General features: G+C 37.6%; 1 protein-coding gene and 1 long non-coding RNA gene across 13 annotated transcripts in view; one reads left to right on the top strand and one right to left on the bottom strand.

The window, feature by feature from the left end:
* LDB2 (LIM domain binding 2) overlaps positions 1 to 24,469 on the bottom strand; it is a 375,018-nt gene that overhangs the window by 76,943 nt on the left and 273,606 nt on the right. For all 12 annotated transcript variants that reach the window (XM_072804720.1, XM_072804727.1, XM_072804733.1 and 9 more), the window contains exon 3: positions 6,168 to 6,340. In XM_072804720.1, coding sequence (XP_072660821.1) covers positions 6,168 to 6,340 — 173 coding nt within the window. The remainder of the gene's footprint in view (positions 1 to 6,167; positions 6,341 to 24,469) is intronic.
* LOC140620682 (uncharacterized) lies at positions 2,452 to 16,321 on the top strand. Its single transcript, XR_012020395.1, has 3 exons — positions 2,452 to 2,588; positions 9,708 to 9,872; positions 15,780 to 16,321. It is a non-coding gene; the product is annotated as an uncharacterized lncRNA (long non-coding RNA).

Below are 24,469 nucleotides of genomic sequence, written 5' to 3'. Positions count from 1 at the left end.
TTGAGGAAACCAAATAAATTCCCTAAGTCCCAGTTTACTCATCTTTAAAATGAGGATAATACTAACCTTGTATGGGGTTGCTAGGGAAATATATGACTGAGAATGCATGTGTAGAGTGCCTGGTATGTACCTAGCACATAGTAGGATGGCAGTAAATGATAGCTCTAAAGATAAAAGAAATGTAACTAGTGAATGCAGAACCCCAGACTAGTGGTTGTCATAAAGTGTTCTCTGACATCTAAGGATCCAGGGATGTGTCTCAGGTGCTCTGGGAAGAGTTCAGCCTCCATCCAGACCATGTGATCCCCACCTATTTTCTCAATTTGACCAGAGCAGCTTCAGGTTCATCGTTTTGATATATTGGACTTCTGATCAAGCTTTCCTGGAGAAAGGTTTCCTATGCTAAAAACAAATTATAAAATTTTGGAAATCAATGAACTACACAATTTTTAAAAATCATAAATAACAATTAACTCAATAGGGGGTATACTCATTTCTAAAACTATAGTCCATGAAAATAATTAGCAATTCATTTCAACCTTTTATGAGATATTACCATTTCTCTCTTTGGGAATTTAGTACAAAAGGCTACCATTTATTGAGTTCCAACTATGTCCCAGACACTGGGTTAGGTGCTTTCTATTTACTCTAATTTAAGGGTATTTTCTTTACTATTTTTCTTTTTTTAAACTTTTTTTAGAGAGAGAAAATTTGTGAGTGGAGCTACCCAGTGTGGAGCCCAACGGAAGGTTCAACATCACGATCCTGAGATCATGACCTGAGCTGAAATCAAGAGTTGGATGCTTAAAAAAGAGAGAAAGAGAGAGAGTTGGATGCTTAACTAATTGAGCCACCACATGCTCTGATAATATTTTCTTTAAACAACCCAAATACCAGCACAAGTAGAGTTAGTAATGTGTTGATAGGACATTACTTAAGAAAGATGCTATTGATGTCTACCATTTTCTTTTTTTCAAAGGTCTCAGAAGCACTGTAGGATAATGATAGAAAATCTGGGTGAAGACCTCCAGCTCAGACCCCACTTGCAGACAGAATCCATGGGTAATTTTAGGCATTTAGACACCATGCCCCTAAACTCCTCAGTTGAGTGGTCTTCAGAGCTTCTTTTCTGGCATCTTAGTCATGAGAGTTGTGCACTCTGAAATGGGGAAGACTTTCTTGTCCCCAAACCACTCCTCTAGAACATCCCTACTAGGGCAATTAATTCACCAAGGTGAATTAATTCAAAAGGGTTGCATGGAGATTAAGCCACACAATTCCTCCTGGGGGTGTTAGTATGATAGAAGCCACCTGCAGTGAAAGCTCAGACAAAAGGGTGGTGACTGCAGTCAGCCAGTGACAGCTGAAATATCTTGACAGTAGAGGGATATTTGGATGCTATAATCCTTTTTTTTTTTTTTTTTTTTTTAAGGAAAGGGGATTATTAGATGTTTAAACAAATATTAGCCCAGTTAAATGTCATGCTTTTTTAAAAAAATCTAATCTATTTGTTTTGTGTTTATGAACCACAAACCCAGGGCAGATGGAGGTTCTGGTTTACTTCTACTGGAATAGAATTTCATAATGAGAAGGTATAGATGTAGTCCTTCTGATGAATTACTCAATTGGAGGATCTGTAATGTCAAGTTAAATTGCATTCTCTGTTTACCATGACATAGCAAACCAGTTGAAGACCCTTCTTGCCATCAAACTGTAGTGAGTCTACAAAAGGGAGAGCTGCAACAAGCCTTGGGCTCCTCCTTTGTCAGCCAAAATCAAGAAATCAGCTTTATCCAGAGCATATCACATGCAAGAGAGGAATCCTTAAAATTGAATCTGAGTTGACTGTGTTGGGTGTTTTCTTTAAGGAAAATTAAATGACTTCCTCAAACAGAAGAATGGAGGAGAATTCGGTCACCCTTGGTCTCCCCCAGGGTAGTTAAACCCATGGCCTTCTCCCAAGCCTTATTTGGCCTCCCTGACTCCTGCCTGCATCATGGAAGTTAAAGGAAACTGAAAGCTTTGTGATTTATTTTACATGCAACAATCAGCAAATGGAATAGAGGTGCCTAAGGGGGGGGAAAAAAAAAATATATATATATATATATATATATATATATATATATATATATTTATTCCTTGTCTGGAAATGGTAAAAAACAGACATAGCTTATAAAGGAGAATTAATATTCTCTCTTTTCAGAAAAATTCTGTGCATTCCTCTTAATCAATACAATTAATGTAGCTTTTATCTAAAGTTGGCCTTTTTTTAAAAGCTGCCTTTCACTTGGAATCCAAAATCAAAAGGGTCCCCAATTAAGAAAACATTTTCTGTTGTGCTGAATTCATGTTACCGTACTGTGAGCTCTGACATTTTGTTTCTGTGGTAACCAAAATCAGCTGATTAGTTGGCATGGCAACAGAAAAGATGTAATCCCAGCAGACACACTCTAATCAATGCCCCCAGCACAGATGGTCTCCGGAGGATCAACAAGAAAGAGGCTGGCAGGCATTCAGCGGATCACGTGCTAGCTTGAGACTAGGCCAGGAACAAGAGAACTAAAAAAGAACATTTCTCAAACTAACCGGTAGCTTTTTAACCCTTTTCTTTCTTTGACTAATTGTAAACCAATGTTGACCATGCTGTTGTATAATACAAATGATTTTCATAGAGCTGTTACGAAAGAAAATGTGTTTTTTAGGTAGAAGTGTTTACTTAGTTTTCTTGGTCTTTATGCATGAAATACTGCTTTCAAATTAACAATTACATAAAGCTCATTGTATTTTATGTAGAGATACTGCAGATGTAAATGCATAGATATACATATATTAGAGCAATATGATCATTGATATTATGCTAATTCAACTGGAGTTGGAATAAGGGTAGAAATGTATAAATCCTGTTGTATAATGCTTTAGACAGGCTAGGATAGGAATGATGTCAAAGACATGAAAGAGTGTTCATACAGGAAAAGTGGCTGGGGCACTTCCAGAGTATTTTTCTACAGTAATAAGTAATTGCATAATAAATAATCGAGATCAGAGAATTAGCTATGTTTATAGAGTAATAAGGGTGTTTGGTAATTAATGGCTGTAACTATTACTACAGTTTGGAAATCTAAAAGTAGCCGATGTGTACCCCAGAGAGGCCTCCTCTCAGCATCTGCCAGTATTCACACCCTCAAATATAATTCAAGGGCCTTTGATTCTGAAAACCTTGGTGATTCCTCTTTAGCTTATTAAGCCTTGTTTTCAGTTTGATTCAAAATTGAATACAGAAAAGAAAGGCTTCATAATGTGTGTTTTAAAACTCTAATTACATATTTATCCATAATCTATAATGTTCCTAGGATCAGGAAATTGCAAAATGTGCACGATACTCCTGAGGAATATTAAATATTACTGTTGATTAGGACTGTGGCTGATTTTTGATTCACCAGTTGACCAAATTTTCATAAAAGCAACTCAGAACCACTGGGTCAAATGCTATTTGGGGAATTAGAGTGTATTGATAGTCTAAATTAGAACAACGTGATACTGCCTTCATATAATGTGCTAAAAAGTAATTCCATGTACAGTGGGCTCCCCTTTAAAAATAAAGCAGCAGCTTCCAGACTATATTTTTCTTTGTGATAGTGTAAGGTCATTAGCTTACTACTTTATACTAAATAGTCACATTTTTTTATTACATGAAGATGGGTTATTTTTAATTAATATAAGAACAAAAGAAAAACTGGAAGGATTCTTTGGGTAGTATAATAATAACCAAGGGGCAAAAAAAAAAAAAAAAGAAGAAGAAGAAGAAATTAACTTTTTAGAATTTTCTAAAAATAAATGTGCATAATTAGCATCTGGACTAAGTCCACATAGTTAAGTTGCATTTCCCAGAAAGTGGTATTTTTCATCAGCGTATGGAAATATTCATTATAAGAGTTAGGAAATGTATTGCCATGGAGTAGAGTGAGAGGTGACCTGAATAATTGGAAGTTTCAGGCTGAAAGAGCTGAGTTCAGGAAGAGGTTGCTCTGGTCTTCCTGGTGGCTACCCTGGATGCCTGAGCCAACCATTGCTCCATCTAAGAGGGGAGCATTCCTGTATAAGGAAAAATTGCAACAGAGGAAAACTTTTGCTTGATTCGAATTAAAAAAAGGCACTTTATTGATTCATCAGAAGAATGGGATTTTTTTTTTTAATTTAAAAACTCATCCTGAATATATGGCATTTTTATCTTCAAAGCAGCTGACTATGCACATTAATGAAAAAACTTTGGCCTGAAAAGAAAGAAATTGAGAAAATATAAAGGACTACCTTTTATCATATATTTCCATGCACATAAAATGTTATATATGTTATTTTAAAATTATTTATTATAAAATATGTTTATATAAAATATTTTACATTTTATAAAAGGGTTGCCACAAACTGCATTTTATTTCCAGTGGCTATAGGCTTTGGAAGTAGCTTCTTCATTATAGCCATTTTATTTAATTCTCATGGATTTCTTTTTTCCCTTAAGGCATAAGGAATTGGTGTGTTTTTCTTGATTACCTAAACAATGCTAAACTTCGACAAAAAACAAAACAAACAAAATAATAATGAGTTAGCAGAGAAAGCTTTTCTCTATGGGGCTCTGACTTCATAACATTTGAAACAGGTTGTGTTATCCATTTGATATGCAAGATTATGTAAATATTTTAGGTCTCCAAAATGAACTGAGACATCAGCAGATGAAATCATCCAGGTGATCATTCCTTTCCATGTAACAAAACTCTCTTCCCAGTATGGACTTCTGCGCATTATGGGAATGTTCTTTGTCCTTGATAGGCAACCTTCCTTCTCTGTTCAACTGTTAAAAAGTCAGAAAAAGAAAAACCCAACTCCTGCCCCACATTTAAAATGTCTATTGACACAATCAAGATACCATGAAATCAATGGCATTTGTGATTTGCTTTTGCATTTTATCACCATTTGCTTTGCCTTTGGTTTTTTACATCCTCGTGAGTACTGGGAAGATGAAGCTATACCAACAAGATCAATGGGTACTTTAAATGATAAACATTTATTTTTATTCTTTCAGCAAAACTATACACAAGTAACAAACACATCCCCACTCTTGTAATTTGGGCTTTTGCAATTAACCCTGATCATTCAACTTCTCAACTATAGAGGATCATCATGTGTGTTTTCAACTAAAAGAGATAGCTGCTGTCATTAATATTACAAATTAGTTTCATGTTGAGACTTCATCAAAATGCAATGAACGAATGTGCATTAAAATAAACTTCTGTTTGTCAGATTCTTCTGCTAAATTTTTGTTCTTACTAAGTTTGCTACTTGAGAGAGGACATAAAGGGATCGTCTATAGTGTTCTAGAAAAGTCTTTGCTCAGAGGAATATTCCACATGTTGATTGTCAGTGGATGGGAAGAGTCATAGGTGTAGAATGTAGAGAAAACATGTTGATCCTCTATCTCTTCTCTTTCACTTTACATCCTTCATAGGGACTTGAATTCTGCCTCAAAGGTCATGTTACAGGGTCCTCTACCCACTATCCTCCCCATTTTCTCATAACCAACTTTTGGCTCTACTGTGTTCACTTGGTGACTGACCAACCACAGAACTTTTCAGAATTTGGGGAAATCAATTTGAAACTCTGAATTCCCTAGTTTCATTTATATTTTTATGTTTCTATGTCCCTTAAAGATTACAACTATTTGAGTTGTAGTTGGTTGCTTTTTCCCATTTGTTAACATTTGAATTTAGCTTTAAAAAGTATTTAATTTTAGAAACAAAGCACAAATACTAACCACATAACAACAAGAAAATGTTCTTTTAGCTGTAGAAGTCTTTGTATAACAATCAAAATTCTAATTTAGCAACCTGAGCTTAACAGGGAGCCAAAACTCTTAGTTTTGAGGATCTATCATATTTGACATTCATATGCTCTGTATCACACACACACACACACACACACACACACACACACACACATCTTAGAACAGTGTTCACCAAAAGTCTAGCCATGTCACAAACAGAAGAGATTATCTCATGGCAATGCAAGTATCTGAGAAGTGAGAAATCAGTTCAAAGTTCCAGAAGAAAATCATAATTATTATCCTTTAATACACCCACAGAAGAACAAGTCATATTGCTGAGTATGTCCTGTACCTTGGTAAACATGGGCTTCCCATGCTGGGTGACCATAGCACACTGGTCGCAGTCCACTGTGATGGATGAGTTGTGGTATGACTCTTTAGAGTGTTTGAGGATGTAATACAGGTCGGTCACCCCTCCTTCAAACACAGTGCTAAAATAACGAGGGATAAGGGTCCTGCCGATAGCTGGGAGAGAAACACAGAGAAATAAACAATTAACAAAAATATCCATCGGCCCCATGGACCCCACACCATTGTCAGACCTCCAACTGGATACGAGTCATCTCAAGAAACTAATCATACCAGGAGGCAAATTTCTTTCTTTTATTAACAGCCATGACCCCTAGGTTACAGTTAGTAAAATAAAACCCCTAGCTGGTCAGCAAAAATTTGTACATTCATCTCTCCAGATTTTGTTTCCATTGAAAGTCAGTGATGTAAGGATAACCACGTTAAAAAAGGGAACAAAAGTATTAACTACTTTGGATCTCAAGTGTCCTTTAAATGAACATATTTTTTAAAAAATAAAACACATCCAATCTACTTGGATTTTTCAGTGAATTGCTTATAGGCCAGTCATCTAATCATGTTTTATTAGTAATAATAGTCATAATCTAAATTTTGATAATGTAATGCTTTGCAATGTGTAAAGTACTTTGGCATTCTTTAATTGGATCTTCAGAACAACCTCAAGATAGTAGGGAACTGGAACCCAAAAGGATTATTATGCAAAAAACAAAAAAGGTCATTAAGACTTTGTCAAAGTCACACGACTTATAAGTAGATAATTGGGATCTCTAACTCCAAATGTGCAAACATTTACTCTTTTCAATACTATGTCTTCAACTGCTTTACTGCTTGAGAATCTTTAAAAAGTGATCTGGATCTGCATATACAAAGAGGTCCATACCTAAGTAAATATTGATTATTCTATCTGCTTCTGGAGCAGGATATCTTTCTAGAACAAAAGACCAATTTTAAGAGAACCTGATACCTTCTATTTGGTCTAAATTGGTCTCTTTGATTCCATGTGTCCTGTCCTGCCCCATTTTAGTTTGAACGATTGGTAAGTAGCTGTGTCTCTCTGATATATGATGCTTAGAAACACCTAACAAGCCCTTGCTTTAGCAGAGATTTTAAATCCTCTTAAACTGAAAATCCCAACTCATAATATCAGGAATTTTGCCTATGTGCAGATTTTGAGGCAAAGTACTAAAGCACTCTCAAGCGATCCAAGGTTTTTAATAAATCTCTTACATTCGCTATATAATGCCTCCTGAAAGACAAAAATAATATTTAAGATAAATAAATTACCAAAGAGAGCTTTAGTAGGAAAGATCATACAATCTTCACTTGAACATTTTAAAATGTTTAATTTCATTTTAAAAGAATCAATGTTAATCCATTCCATATGGATCTATATCTCTTTTGTACATGGATTTGGAAAAAAAAAAAAAGAAAAAACTATAAAAAGAATATCCTGCCAAACTGTTTTCTGAAGTAATCTCTAAAGAATCCTGCTGTGGATGACTAGTTTCTGAATAATTTATATAGTTGTTATTGCTTCATATTTATTGCAGTAAAATCAATCAACAAGTGTGTATTAAATATTCCAGGATTTTTGGCAATTCCATTCTAAATAATCCTTATGCATACATTTTCCAAATACTGTTTAATCCCCAACAGCGCATGTTCATTTGCTAAATATAAAATTCAAACAAGATTTGAGTCCACCATGTCTTTAAACATACACACAGCCGATATCATAAAGAAAACTTTGTTAATGCGAAAAACCTTATTGTACTTTGCTAAACAGATAAAATTAATTTAATGCATTTCAAATATTCTAACCTAAAACTAATTTCCATAAAACAGCTCTAGTAATTTGACATTTTGGGATCTGTACTGTGAAGAATAAATACAAACCATAAAAATGTAGATGTAGGGTGAAAATATTTCACTACGATTTCCAAGGAATTGTCACATTAAAAAGGTTACTGCAAATAAACACCACTGGATTAGCCACATTATAGTTTATTCATCATGAATCCTGCACCATTTAATTCCTTTGTAGTAGTATCTGCTATATATTATCATCATTTTCATTCATAGAATAAACAAATTGAACAGGGAAAAAGTTTGCAACTTCTTAACTGTAAACCTAAATTTTTAATTACCTCTCCAACCCCAGAAAATGTACAAACTATATAGTAAATATATTTAGAGGGAAATGCAGCTTTGCTTTATTTAATATTTTCTACCACTCTTGGAACTAATTGTGAGAGCTACCTGAGGGAGGTTTGTGTTCAGCCCCTTTGCTTTGTGGGATAGCCCTTACAATTTATTTCCCCCATGGTCTTGTGGGGATTATCACTCAAAAGCTCCACTATCCACTGTGGTAGACAGTTACTGGTGGCCCCAGTGAACCATAACAACAGCATTCACATCTTTGTGGATGCAGTCCCCTCTCCTCAAATCTGGACAGGGCTCTGTGATCCACTTTAATCCACAAAATGTGGCACAAGTGACCTTGTGTCAGTTTGGGGCTAAATGTTAAAAAGGACTAAAGAAACTTCCACTTTGCACTTGGGTGGGAAGCCAGTGTGTATAAAGTTCAACTACTCTAAGACTGCCATACTGTGAGAAGCAGACATCTGGAACAGACACATGAAGAACTTAAGTCTTCCCAGCTGATAACCTCAGCTGAGCTACCAGCAAACAGCCAGCACCAACTTGCAGGAGTGAGGCCATCTTGGAAGTGAATCCTTGCCCTCCAGTTAGCTGGCTCGGGCTGGTGTCAAGTGAAGTGGAAAGGAGCTGTCTCCTATAAGCTTTGCTCAAATTGCAGAATCATGAGTAAATAGAATAAATGTTTGTACTTTTAGCCAGCAAGTTTTTAATGCAACAATGGATAATCATAGTACCCTTCCATCCTCCTATGCTACTAAGATGGGTAAATAAGAATCCTTTCCTGAAAGCCAAAGAGGACAATCTTTCCACTAAAAATGTGAATTATAGAAACATGGAAGCTTGCATAGAAAGGAAAGCAGATTAGAGAGAATCTTTGTGGACTGATTTAGGACCTCAGCATAGTTAGGACTGAATCCCAGTTCCATCCCTTAGAGTTCCCGCTTATTTGAGATGTACATCTTGTGCCTCTTTTGCTTAAGAGAGTTTGTGTTAGCTTTCTGTCATTTGCAAACAGACAAATCCTGATTGAGGCTGTCCCACTCTGGCATGGAATGGGGTAACAAACAGTAATGTGAAAAAAGAAGCGATGAGAAAAATGAACTACAAGAGATACCTGAGTCTTTTTGTGCAACATCCTGTGTCACTGAAGGGGATACAAAGGGTGTGTCAGAGACTGTATTAATTTTTCTATTCCTGCTGTAACAAATTACTACAAACTTAATGGCTTAAACTCTCTTTATTGATTATCCCATAGTTCCTGACAATCTGACATGGGTCTTGCTGAGCTAAAATCAAGGTGTCAGTGGGGCTGTGTTTCTTTCTAAAGGCTCTAAGGGAGAATCTGTTTCTTTGCTTTTTCTAGCATTTAGAGACTGGCTGCTTCCCTTGGCTATGTCCCCTTCCTATATCACCCAAGCCAGCGATAGCTGTTGAAGACTTCCTCGTCTGCCTCCCCCTTCCACTCTTTAGGACATTTGTGATTGCACTGGACTCACCCAAATAATCCAGGATAATCTACCATCACAAGGTAACATATTCACAGGTGCCAAGGATTAGGACTGGACATTTTTGGGCATCATTATTCCACAGAGGCAATCTTTGCCAAAGAGTTTTTGTTCTACAGGGGAGTATTTACAAAATATAATACACACATGACAAGCAATATATAGATAATGTGTAGTGAAGGGGACAAATAACCAGAAAAAAAAAATCACATGTACTTAAGTTAAGGAAATCACTCTATAACTCATTCATTGATTTCTTCTATAAACATCTACTGAGCCCAGAGTAGGCATAAAGCTCCGTGATAGGCGCTGGATTTTTGTCCCTGTCTTTCAAACTCACTTCTAATAAGAGAGTTAACAAATATGTATCTATAATACAATGTGATAATAGAAAAATGAATTTGTGATATTGAACTCTTTCTTGTCCAGTTTCTTCTGAATCCTGATTTTAACATACAACTTTATTATTTTTGAAGCACAAGAAGATTAAAGTGTCCTTTTAATTTAGTAAATCATGCAACCACACTGCACAGCCTAATATACATGACTTTACAGTGACTACTTCAGGGTTAGATTCAGTGGTCCCTTAATGCATCAGGCACACCAATTCTGAATCTATTCACATTTTATAGTGTCATATTCACATGCCACATTTACACTTTACATTTATATGTTAATCCTTGGAATTAAAAACAATTTAAATATTGATATACCTAAATCTACATTGTGGTCCCATGAAAATGATTACATCTTCAAATATTCTCAAATAGATTAAAACTATAGTAGATTATAAAAGAAATCCCATTTTTCTAACACATTTAGGTCAAAGTTCCAAAAGTTGGGAAGAGGAAGTATGGGAGCATGATAGCACAAGAAGATTTTCTGTGAGTGAAATATAGGGAAGTGTAATACAGCATATGATATATATATATATATATATATATATATATATATATGTGTGTATTTTTTTGAAAGACAAGAAAATGACAAATTAAATTATTCAAGAGCTTGAAAGGTGTATAAAGAATGCCTAAATTATATTCTACATCATAGGTAAACATTTAGAGATAGCTAAAAGTTTACTCATAGTTAATTTAGATATTAAGCTCTAAATTCCAGTTTCTTGCGAGGTTTGTTGCTGTTTTGTTTTGTTCCAAACCATCAACCCCCATTTTCCAGAAGTTCTTACTATTGGTGTTGGTAGGCTGATGGTGCTGGGGAGCAGTATCTAATGCCCATCTTTTCTCATGGTTATTACTTGTGGATATCAGAATGTCTATAGGATATTTGTAGATATTAACTAATTTCCCCCCATTTAGAAACCAAATGGTACATGCTGAGTACTCTTAATCATTGAGAAGATATACACTACTGTACATCTGGGTTTTTTTGAGCATTTCATGTCTATTAATCATTATGAAATGTTTTTCTTAAGCTCTCAAGAATGTGTATAGGCAGTTCAGATGAAAGAGATTATCAGTAGAAAATAATCATATGGGAAAATGTTCAAACCAGTAATCAAATTACAAAATACAATAATAATAAAAAGATTAAAATAAAAACCTGGTAAGCTTGTGGTGAAACAAACATACTTGAACACTTCTAGGCAAATCAACATAGCAATTACTCCTTATCTTGAGACTCTCTAATTCTCTAATAGCTTATTAGGTGTAAATACCCTTGCCAAACTGCAGAATCTAATATGTAGATCTCAAGTACTCTGAATTTCTCCAAGTCTTTTGAGAAAATACTGTCTAATGTTATGACTTTTTTATTTTGGGGTGATCATTTGCTATTCTAAATGCCTGTAATTTCTATCTTCCAAAGACAATTCACTTCAAAAAATTGAAAAGAGTTGAGAACCATAATTAAAATGTGGAATAAGAAGATGTATTAGTATTAGTGCCACTTAACATTTGGCAATTCCTTAACTAATGATTTTTCTCTTCATTGGAAAGAGAAAAGTATATAACCACACGTTTGTGTTTTTAATTAGGCAAAGTTAATTATAATAAAATCGTCAATTACTCTAGTCTTAAAAAACTTTTTGATAAATATGATAAGGATAAATTGGTTGTCTGAATCTGGATTGTTTTATATAGTTGTTCTAAGGCTGCAGTACCTCAGAAATCCACAGGGAAATTCTACTACTGAGGTAAATAATTAACACAAAGATTCATTAAACTTAACCTTACATGTATTCAGAAATCAGTGAATGCATTATACTAACATGTAAATGGAGGTGCTCCTAGTAGTGAAATAAACAATACTGGAGATTTCATTTATAGTAAATAACCATTATAAATAGCCAAAACAAAGTAAATAAAACATGCTTAAAATTAAATGGGAGTGTTAGAGGTTCAAAGCAAATTCTTTTGCCCTGAAGAGAAAGCAGGTCAAACAAACGTACTTTACTTTCATAAGTTGACATTTGAAATCTTTTATTAACATATCTTTTAATGCCAACACCGTTTACTTCTTTTTGCAACCAAAACAATTTGATTTAAATATCTTCTTTCTGGGCAGCCCAGGTGGCTCAGCGGTTTAGTGCCTGCCTTCAGCTCCAGGCCTGATCCTGGAGATCTGGGATCGAGTCCTACGTCAGGCTCCCTGCATGGAGCCTGCTTCTCCCTCTGCCTGTGTCTCTGCCTCTCTCTCTCTCTTTCTGTGTTTTTCATGAATAAATAAATAAAACCTTTAAAATAAATAAATAAATAAATAAATATCTTCTTTCTGATTACCACTTTTACTATTTCAAAGATTCATTCACTTAATATATGATTATTAAGTACCAACTAGGAGCCAGACATTGTTCTAGGGGCTGGACATTAACAGCAGGCGATGGAGAAAGAATAAACTTGGTGGTCGGGAGGGCAAGCTGGTTTCGACTGGCTGGCCTGGAAGGCTGCAGTAGGAGGTGGTAATGGAGCTGATCCTGACTGCAAAGGGCCATGTGAAGATCAGGGAAAAAAGTGGTCCTGGCGAAGGCACTAGCAAGGGCAAAAGCCCTAGGATAGGAATGAGTTTAGGTTGAATGAGCTTGGTGTCTCATAGTATCAGGAAGAAGGCAGTGTGGCAGGTGCACAGCCAAGAGAATGAGATAACAGATGAGCTCAGAAAAAAAGAGGCAAGACCAGATGATGTGGAGCTTTCTAGGCCATGGCAAATGGCTTGTGATCTATTCTTTTCTTTTCTTTTTTTTTTTTTTTGTGATCTATTCTTTAGTGCAAGAGATCTCACTGGACATTTTTAGCCAAGTTTAAGATCCTATGAATATATTTTTAAAAATATTTTATTTATTTATTTATTTGAGAGAGAGTGTGTAAACACCAGCCAGGGGAGGGACAGAGAAAGAGGGAGAAGCAGACTCTGCTGATGAGCCAGGAGCTCACCTCGGGGCTCAATCCCAAGACCTTGGGATCATGATCTGAGCCAAAGTCAGAAGCTTGACCCACTAAGCCACATAGGTGCTCCATATCCTATTCTTCTTAAACGTGTTATCCATCTGCCAAGAAAATCCCAAAACTCCATAAAAAAATATTTGATCCTTCACGAAATCTAATTGGTGTTTTTGTCTTCCATTTTCTACCTATCAAACATTTTAATGATGAACTAACACTTTAGCCATACCACCTTGCACTAGGTGCTAGAAAGATACTGAGGACTATGGTTGAACCCATCTTGCTCTTAGGGAGCTTTGGATCAAATTGTAGAAATTTCCAGGTGAGTGTGTCTCATTTCATCTCATTTAATTCAGCAAGTACTTTGGCATATTCAGGGAATATTGGGTTCTGATTCTGTCAGCCATACAACAGGGTATTTCTCTAAGATGTATGCCTTTCATTGTGAGGAAAATTCTTTCATCCTTTATCCAAGGTACTGACCATAGCATAGAGCGAGAATGGTCCACAGCCATGGCTGGACCTCTTGCCATGAGTCAACATATTTTGGGTATGAAATTGAAATCCTTTACTGATTCACAGAAGAAGGCCATGCTCTAGTTACTGATGCCTTATGGCTGGTGTCAGGTCAGTAAGGTATAAGAGTAAGATCTAAGCTAAAGGATGAATAGACGTCAGTCAGGCACAGGGGACCAAGGGAACAGAATTGTATTAGGGAGTGTAACACACTTCCCATGATTTGGGCTGCTGCCTAGGCCAACTATTATATATTTATACCTTCGACAGTCTTGTCTGGATGAACTACGCCATTACATAGACTTGTCTCACTATCTTCCTGTGATAGTACGATATTCTTTTAGTTATCCAAACCATAGCATGCAGTTTACATCCAAATAGATTTGCTTCTTTCCTCTGTATGATTTTTATTTCAACATTTTTCAAATTGAACACCAATAAAAAATAAATATATATATAAAAAAACATTTTTATAATGATATTCTATTCTTCAAGATGAACCTTAGGATAATTTTGTCAAATTCCCCCCTCTCTCTGACTCCAAAGTTGGAAGAAGGTTAATTTAAATTCAATTTGATTTACTAAGAAAGAGTTGGCAGCTTTAAAATACCCAATCTTCCCATACAGGAACATGAAATGTTTATCCATTTAAGTCTATATCTCAACCATAAAATAATTCTGTAGTTTTCTATATTTAAGTAGCTAACTTCCTTGTTAAGATAATTCTTAAATATTTTAGGTATGCTGAATGGATAATGCAATTTTTTCATTATATTTCTACTTGGGAACACAGACATTTAATAGGATGCTCTTATTAATTTTAATAGTTTTTTGGAAGAATTTTGCAAGTTTTCTAGGTGAAGAAATCTATCATTCCCAAATACGGATAGTTTTGTTCCTTTCTTTTTTTCCAATATATTTATATCATTACTTTCCATCCTATTGCAATAGTTAGAAGAGAACTTCTAGGAAAAAGTACTAAATAATGAGGGAAATAGTAGGATTTCTTTTTTCCCCCTCAATTTTTTAGGGAATGCCTCTCAGATTAGGGGAAGTACTATATGTTGATTTGAGATCAGATCATTTTACTTATAATGGAAAGAAAATCAAATTATTTTTCTAATCTTTGTTTTTATGATTTTCCTTTTTTTATATACTGATGGATATTTAATTTGATTAAATGCCTTCTCAGTTACTACTGAATTGGTGGTCTAATTTCCCTTAGAAAGCTATTTATTAGTATATTTTCAATTATTGAATAATGCTTTTACTCAGTATAAATCTTGCTCTCTCTTATGCACACGTACAAACATACATTTTTGTATAAAATTTTGCATAAATTCAACTGATGGATTTATTCATTCCTTTAACAAATATCCATGTAAGTGATGTCCTCTATAAGGCACTATCTTAGCTACAAAATTGAAATGTTAGAGTCAGAGAAGACCTCAGGTTTAGTGTCTGGTGATTCCCAGTAGCATTTTCCAGTTCCAATGGGCTTCTTTAGATTTTAAAATGTACCCTAGATAAGTTCCATATTTCAAGAATACCATTAAAACAAAGACTACGCTTGTGTTTCTGTGATTTGAGTAGGAATGAACTCAACTCATGATGATACTGATTAGCTCCTGATTAGTAATTATGAATAGCACTTAACATATGTGGAAAAAATATAATACAAAATACTAACAATTATTTAATAAATGTAATTAGGTTGTTCATGATTATATTCCACACCCTCATTTTACTGTGGAGGAATGTGATAGCCAGAGAAGTAAAACTGCATAGCTACCTGGAGCCAGGGTGGGATAAAATAGAATGCTTGTTGTTTTTAATCAACCAACATTGGTTTATTTTTATGCCCACATTTGATTTTTATTAATTTTTAAATTACACAAGTGATACACATGCAAAAATTAACATATGACTGTTGCAGAAACTCACAGTTTACTAGCTCTGATATCTTTTTCTAGGCAGAGTCAGATCTCACTTTCTAAATTCCCTTTTGGTTAGGTGCTGCCATGTGGTGAGTGGTAGCCAGTGTCCGGGGACATTTCCATTGTTTTCATTTTTTCCAACCAAGAAGACATCAAGAAGGAAAATTAAATGTCTGGACATGACAAGTAAAATCATTCTGTGTGTAACTGGCACACTCTTCCCAGTGACCAGATGCTGCAGACTGCAAGGGATTCCATGGAACCTCATGGATGGAAGAGCCAGGAGACAGGAGGAGCTTTGGGTCACTGAATTGCTACCAGAAGGACAGCTGCTACATATTGGGAAAACCCTTTTGGACTTTGAAGCAAAATCCACTTTTCTATTGTGTTAGGCCATTGAAATTTCAAAATTAATTTGTCTGAGCTGCCAGGGTTGATTAATACAGTTGCTAAGTCTAAAGTTTCCGTGAGCACCTTCCTTGCACCCACCAATGTCAGTGACTTCACCCCTTCCTAGGTTACCTTTGTTATCGGTATGTTGCATAGCCTTCTAGATTTTTAAATTATACATTTATCTTCATATATTTGTACCCATAGAAAACACATATCATTTTGTGTGAGTACTTTCTGTCTTGTTTTACACAGAAGTTATCATAATAAATGTATCTATATGGAATTTGTCTTTTTTCACTCAATGATATATTTTTGAGCTCTATGGTTAATTGATTGATTTTAAACCCTGCATCATATTCCAGAGGATAGCTATTTTACAGGTTATTTAGACATTCTCATGGTGAGGGATGCAGGGATTATTTTTCAGCACGTCCCACAGGGTAGATGCTGAAAGAGGAAAAGATATATATAGTACATGTTTGACTCACGACTTCACCAACACTGAATATTGTCAAGTTTTACATTTATTTATTTATTTTATTTTATTTTGCCATTCAGGTCACAAAGTATGCCCCTTACAAAGGGACAATGACAGTATTCAAGTCCTCAAAGCTTTATCTACATGCTGATGGTGAAATTAAACAGTTGATCCACCTCATGTGGTTATTACTCTGGGTGAATCATCCACATTTGATGTTTTCAGGTGGTTTGCAGGGGTTTTGTTTTTGTTTTTGTTTATTTTTTTTTCACCCCAAACCCATTCACTCACCTAAAGGAAAAAAATGGCTCCAGGAAAGAGAATTGAGAAAGACTTCATTCCTTGATTTTTCAAAGGTACCAAACTTCAAGAATTCTTACAAAATTATTTCAATATGATTTATTGGGCCTTCTCAAACCCAAACCCACAGGGATACCGCAAGTCATTTCATTTTGTGTTTTAATATCCGCACAATTCAATGGAGTGAGAGAAATGTTGCCAGAGAAACAGACAAATGTGTGTGATTCCAAACTTAATAGAAAGCAGGGCTTGGCCATCCTTAGCAATGAACGGCAAGAGATGACTTCCTCCCTACAGAGAGACGCAGACTTGTGCAGAATGGGGCCCTTTCTCTGGGCTAGATACTGCACAAGACGTTTCCTCTACGGTGTTAAGTGGTCACTAAAATAGAAGCTAATAAAATATAACCTTTTAAAGTGGATTTTGAAGTCAAGGGAAAGGTTTGTAGAATTAAAATAACAAATGGGCTTTCTCTACCATCTTTCTCTTGACTCCACTTCAATCTGATCCACTTCCACAGGGTTTCCTCCACTGGGCTCCTCAAAACTTTTGCCCCTGAAGCATCCTCTGTCTCACAGGTCCTAGACCCCCCATCTTCTACTTCATCTCGTATCTTAGGCATCCTCATACCTCATCTAAAGCACCTGTCCTCTGGCTGAGCAACTGATTACAAACTTGGGTCCACAGTGAAACTTCTGGATTTATTTACTGGCTGTGTCATTTACTCACTGGGTGACCTTGGACAAATGATTTATGCTCTTTTATACACCAGTTTCTTTGTCAAACAGTAATAGAAAAGTCACTAATTCAGCGAGCAGCTACAAGTAATCATAACATCATCATGCGTGTGAAGTGCTGAGCAGAGGCCGATGTTGCTAAGCACGAGTGAAAGTCATCACTCTCATAACATTTCTTTCTGCATATTCCATGTGACTTACCCTGCTGCACTGGAATCACCAATTTTATTGTCTTTCCTTCAGTGACTGCAGTTCCCTGAAGGCAGGGAACATTCCCTGATCATTTCAGTACCATAGCACATTCATGATGTAAACAGCTACTTAAGAGATGTTTGGCACATGGATGAACGTGGACTTGGCATCTCTGTTTAGACAATCTGCCAAGCTCAAGCTGGTTATGCACACATGCGGGTTTCTAATGCAGAGGCAAAGCCACTTTTCAGAGTTTTGGGCCAGAGAATCAAAACCACAAGAAGGAGAAAATGAGGTTTTGGGGCCCCATATCTGGAATGTTCACATCTGAATGCTCTAATCCTGATAATTAAAGATTAGAAACTAATCATTTCAAAAGACTCATCTTGGGATTAAGGTTAATTTTGAGTTTTGCAGGTAAAAAAAAAAAAAAAAGTGCCCCATCTGAGGAGACTACTTAGTTTGAAGGGGCTTCTTCCTTATTTTATCTGTGTGTACAATTTATAAACATCTGAAGTCCATAAAAAAGGACACTTCTTTAAGGAGAGAGAGAAAGAGCAAGAAAGAAAGAAAGAAAGAGAGAGAGAGAGAGAGAAAGAGACTGACTCCATTTGCACGCCAAGTCAGCATTCCAGGGGCACTTTACAAGGAAGTAAAATCCTTGGAAACGAGAAATAGTAAAAGAGGGTCAGCTTCACATTCCACAGAAGTCCACTGGGGGCTGTGCTTCTGACCCTCAGATTGTGTCTACAAGAAAAGGAACAACCATTCTGACAGTGAATTAAATGTTGCATAGTCTTTCTGGCAGCAGGACTTAACAGCCAAAACGCACCCACCCAAGTTTGATAAAGCCGCATGGGCGCCAGCTGTTGGAGTCTCACATGCTGTGTGCAGATTTTCAGAAAAACTTAGGCAAGAGAAGGAAGCCTCTGGGAATTCTCTGGGTTCTGGAATGGGTCTGGTTTGCCTGAGCCTTGGTGCCAGCCTGGTTTCCAGCGCTTGCACACACCTGTAACATTCCTCCTGGGTCTAACAGCATCAAGAACCCCCATCAGGATCCACCACTATGTGGCAGTCTCTTCTCTGAAACTCCCGTTTCCTTTCAGTGAGAGGACTGTGGCTCCTTTCCCCAATATGAAATGACACTTATGGCCTCTGTACTCCATTGCCTTTGGGAGGAGAGGTGGTCCTCTTTTTTGGAGATAAGAAGTGTCCTACATCTACTGAACCACATGCATCTGGATGGGCATGGCTCTGGCTTCTCTCTGTTCCCCCTTTCTCCTCTGTCACTATTAAGAACTGATAGAAAAGGTCCAGGGATGCTTCTGGCCTTGCTCTTCCCAGGCCTCACTAGGCCTGACCTCCTCCCAGGAGAAGGGCCCCAGGGTCAAGAGTGTGGAATTGGAGCCACTCCCACCTGGACTCAAATCCAAGCTCTGTCCCACAGCAACTGTGTGACTTTGGGCAGATTGCTTAATTACTCAAGCCTCAGATTTCCCTTCTGTCAAATGAGGATGAGAACTGTGTCAGCCTCATAGGGAGGTCCTACAGACAACACAGAATCATCCACAAAATGCTCTTGCCTCTGGCTAAACTCTATACCCATATTCTAATTAATTTTTCTTCATAACAATCATCACTCCTCATATGATGTTATTTTGGTATGTTACCTGCTTCTTCACAAGAATACAAGCTCAAAGAAGGGAGGAATGGTGTCTGTTTGCTCCTGGCCATATTCTCAGGACCAAAAGCAATGTGGAACATGTAGTAGGCACTTAGCAAATAGTTATTGACTGGCTGCACTTTGCATGGGGGCACATTAAGACATTGATAGTAGTTATTATATTATTTTACCTTTATTATTATTCTTATTAGCTTGCCATAAGAATTAAATAACATGAGCATACCTGAGTATTGAGTGTGTGCTCAACACAGAGTGAATAAAATCTAGAAAGAGAGGAAGAAAGTATGGAAGACAGAGGGCAAATGGAAGGAAGGAAAGGTAGGCATATTCCCAAGCAGAGGTGCAGGAGAAGAACCAACTTAATGTATGGGGAGGCACTGAGGGTGAGTGGTGGGCAGTGCAAGGAAGGGAGGAGAAGAGCCAGGACCATGTAAATCCTTGGCCAAGCTCCTGTGCATGAGTGAAGCTCGTGGGTCAGGGAGACAAGGCTACCAGAAATCATTTGGTGAGTGACTTGCTGCTGCATTGGAGCTGCATGATGGTTGCAATTGGGATTTGGAGGCATCTCCTATGCCAGAGATGGTGCCTTTTGCTATTTCCCAGGGCTAGGAAATCAGGGATACAGACCTTGCTGACTGCTCAAGTAAAAGGTCCCCAGACTTCCCTATAAAATGAGCTGGCTCTGCTCTCTTCCACCCTCTTACCCATTAGGTGGCTAGAGAGGAATCAGCCTGGGATAGTGCAAGAAACACAGGCTTGGAATCAGACAAACAGGAGCCAAATCCCACTTCTGCTGTTATAGGGAGCCATGGTTTAGGACAGTTAATGGGAATGAACCTACTTGTCCTTTATATCTGCAACCTCTCACCCAGAGCCCCCACATAAATACACATGCACTATGTACCTAGATGGCTGGTCATATGCTAGTTCCATAGGAATAATATTCTTTTCTTTCTCAATAACCTTGAGGATTCATTGGAACAGAAGAAGTACACTGAGTGTCTAGCCAAGCTCCTAAGACATAGCCATGCTCAATAGACTTTACCAGCTGGAGATGCACATTTAGGGCTTTGCATACAGCAAGTATTCAATAACTATTTTCTGAGGTAGAGAAGAAAGGTTAAAATACAGACACCATATCAAAGATCACATACATCTTGTCTACATTCCACCATCTATACACCGAAAAACACGATAATTCGAAGCATTTTAAAAAATGAATGTGCAAGATGGCTGCTAGAAGATTTATAGATGTCAGTGCATGGTCCTCACACTGTGCTTTCTTCCTTTCTAGCAAACCCAGGACTAATTTCATTTACTAGTCCGCAGTTCCTGACTTGTCCAAGATTCCAAAGATTAAAAACAGCAGGGCAGGTTAACCCAGGTACATTGCTCCTGCCTTTCTCTGTTTTCTCAAACCTCTGGAATTTGTATGAATTCTCTTTGTTTGCATTTGAATGACTGCCAGTATGTACCTTGCTACTTTAACATCTCTTCAAAATATTTCTCCCTCCCTCTCACCCTCCCCCCCCTTCTTTACCCCCAAGGCTTTTGTTATCAGAATTTCACCCCCTTCTTAGAGGGAACATTTTAGCAGCATGGGTTTATGGCTACCGTAAAGAAGAAAGTTTGAAAGGCAAAAGCTGGAGACGTGATCCCCAGCTTTATAACAAACTCCTGTCAAAACATAACAAACCACGGCCAGACATGAGCCGCAGTGACAGAATGAAGACCATAAAGATGATGGAGATCAGACGGGACAGGCACTTTATAGAAACAAACACCTTCCCTGCAAACAGATATAGCGAGCCTAGCACTGAAAACCCTTCCTGAGGAAAAAAAAAATGGTTGGAAGAAATAAGGACAAAAACATAAAATTCAAATGACAACCCAGCCCAAGGAGATAAACCCAAGGCAGACAAAGAATCCAATTTTACTAAATCAAGCCGACATCGCCTCCTGACTTTAATTGACCTCAGTAACCTGGATCCTGAACAAACATAAAATTAAGAAGAAGGTAACACCCAGTGGAGAAATGGGCCATCGGTTTGGAGGTGTTTGAAATTTCACTCTCTGGAGACATCCTTGGTTCTGTATAGGAAATATGAAGCCATCCACTTCACTGGTGGTAACTGTAGTGACTGGCATAAAATCAGAGATTCTGTTCCTAAGAGTACCAGGAAGGTTCCAGATCCGATGTCTGGATCTTGCAAAATGTCCAAACAACTGTTCAGGTTTCTATGGTCTTGTCACTATTGGAAAGTAGTAAGCACAGGAAGAGGAAATGGAACTAATGTATGTAGTTTATCAGGTTGCCAAGGAAAACCTTGTCTTCCTTTGCTCTAGAAGCATTACAAATGGAGGAAGCCCCACACTGGTCTCTATTTATGGAGTCTCTTAGTTACTAAGGGCTGTATGTTTTGAAAAATCTCCCCATAGTCTCTCTGGCTTTCCTCTGCTGCGCAGTCTTTCTGGTTCTTCTTCCTTCCTTTATTCCTTTCTTGATAACTTCTTCTCTTCTTCAACTCCCAACTTGGGAAGTACCTCTTCCCAGGTGCCTTCTCCGATCTCCACAGTAGGACTGGGATGAGATCAAGGTCTGGAATTTGTAATGAGTATATCTGAGGTGCTTTAAATGCCAACGATCCCCAAACCATACCCTGAGACCCTTCGCCTGATAGGAATTGTCTTTTTGTCCTTTTAGTATGCAGGCTCCATGAGAATAGATGCCACATGTGCCACATTTTACAGTTGTATCCGTAGGACTTATTAGAGCACCCAGCATGCAATAACAGCCGCCTCCATAAATATATGTGTGTGTGTGTGTGTGTATGGGTGTGTATGTGTTTGTATATGATACATGTATATGCACACATGTACACACACATTCAGTTGAGTGAATGTGACATGAAGTTGTGTTTGGTATGTTATAGTTTGCTCTGTTCAACAGGGATGAAAATGACCATGGCGTAAAGTACTAGAGTGTGGTCTCTCATAGCCTCCAGTTATCACGGATCCCTCCACAATGGGTTACCAAGAGAATGGATGGGGTTCCTAGAAAACAAAACAAAAGCAAAAGTTCCCTCATGCTGTTACTAACAACTAGGTAACATGCTGGCCACGTCCATGCTGCCAGAAACTCTGCACAGTTTACCCTGCCGACTACTCCAGGGTGCAGGTCCTGACAAGGGAACTAAATACCACCAAGTGAGAGCCTCCCCTTGTGGCACTTCTGCAGAGAGGGTGGATACTTCAATATTAAATAACCGAGACTGCAGTGGGCCCTGAGTGGCAAGATAATTGTGGGAAACAGATCTGAAAGGTGAAGTCTCTTTTCTAACATCCCCAAATTGTTCTCTTTCTGAGACTACCCACACTCCACTTAACATGTTAAAATACAATTGAATGCTGAGCTTTACCCAAGGTTCATTATAGTGGGGACTTTGCATGATGAATTTGTTGGAGATGAGGGATTTGCAGTAATCCAAGAAGGTAATTCCCAGAGCCACCAGGCCATTGTGAGCATGTATGAATTGATAACCAGGGTGATCATTCGTGCAATTTCAGGCTGTGCAGATATGAACAATATCTCGCTAGTGGATAATATCAGTTGTCAAGCATATGTTTTATAACCTCCAGAACTACCTCTTGTTTTTGCAAGCTGCTGGTGGATATCTTTGATTTTTTTTTTTTCTGGCTGCATAGAACTCTGAGAAGATTTTATTCTTTTTTCTCCTTTTACCAGAGAAGTGAATAGTAGAGAAAATTATGAAAGATAAAAAATCAAGATAGTAGATAAAAAATATCAAGAATAAGCATTTCATCAGCACTTTAAACACCATTGAAAGGATTTTAAAGGCACATTTTAATATCTATAGCCAATGTGGGAAGGATCATCTCTATGTCAAATGCACAGCTTTCTCTTCCTGAAGAATTGTCAGGGTTGGGATGTTATCATCTACTACCTCTCTCCAACCCCTGGTTGTCCAAACGTTCCATGAAGGAAAGGATCATATTTATCTCGATCACTTCTATATCTTGAATGTCCAAAGCAGTGCTTGCCACAGTTTCCATAGGACTAATGTGTTCATTAGTGTTGCCAAGGAATGTTTTTCCAGACTCTAGAAGGTTCTCTCTCATGGAGGAATCCCCATAAGTGATATTCCTCCCCTGTCTCTGCCTCTTCATACCTTCTGCCTGGGGGAAGCAAGGAGGTGAGAAATCTTATCAGAGTTTCAAGTTCAAAAGGAGAAATTGGGCATGTGTAGTCCAGCACTATCTTCTTCCTTTTCTTGTATACAAGCTCTATAGGGAACGCGTGTTCTGCTCGGCTTCTCTGAGGCAGACCCTGTCCTATTCGGTAAGCAGGCAACATTGATGACTGGGTTGGAGGGTCTCCATGTTCTTGGATTTAATATTAGGAAAGCCATGTAGAGCTGTAGATATAAGCCATGTTCTCCAACAGCTGTTTGTACCAGAATTGTGGATGGTGTCTTTTACATCTGCCATCTCTTTTGTCTTGTTTCCCAATTGGTTCAGAGCTTAAAGGTTAAACAATATGTCATTTACTATAACCTCAAATCACTGACAGGTGGAAGGTAGCAAACAAATTCCAACCCAACTGAATTTCACAAATGTTTTTACTCACCTAGTAGGTGTACAGCGCCGTGTTGCATTTCAGAGTGATTATAGCAGTATGGAGACAGGCCAGGGTACCTCCATAATGTTCCAGACTCAAGACAGAGGAGTAGGTCTCTAATGTCATGAAAAAATGCTTCAATGACAAATATCACTGTCCAATGTCCAGGTTCAGATATCCAAACTCTTGAGCGGACCTGAGACTTCTGCAGTCCCAAATGCACCTTGTAACAGGAGCTCCTTGAGAGCAAGCACTCTTGTCTGAGTCTTAGTCCTGGTCCAAGACAAATGATTGGCTAGCTGAATGGACAGAGGAGTCCTGCTGGATATCGGAAGATGTGTTT

The sequence above is a fragment of the Canis lupus genome, chromosome 2, assembly GCF_048164855.1.
Source record: "Canis lupus baileyi chromosome 2, mCanLup2.hap1, whole genome shotgun sequence".
In the NCBI taxonomy this organism is placed as follows: domain Eukaryota; kingdom Metazoa; phylum Chordata; class Mammalia; order Carnivora; family Canidae; genus Canis; species Canis lupus.
This window is presented reverse-complemented; position numbering and strand designations above follow the sequence as displayed.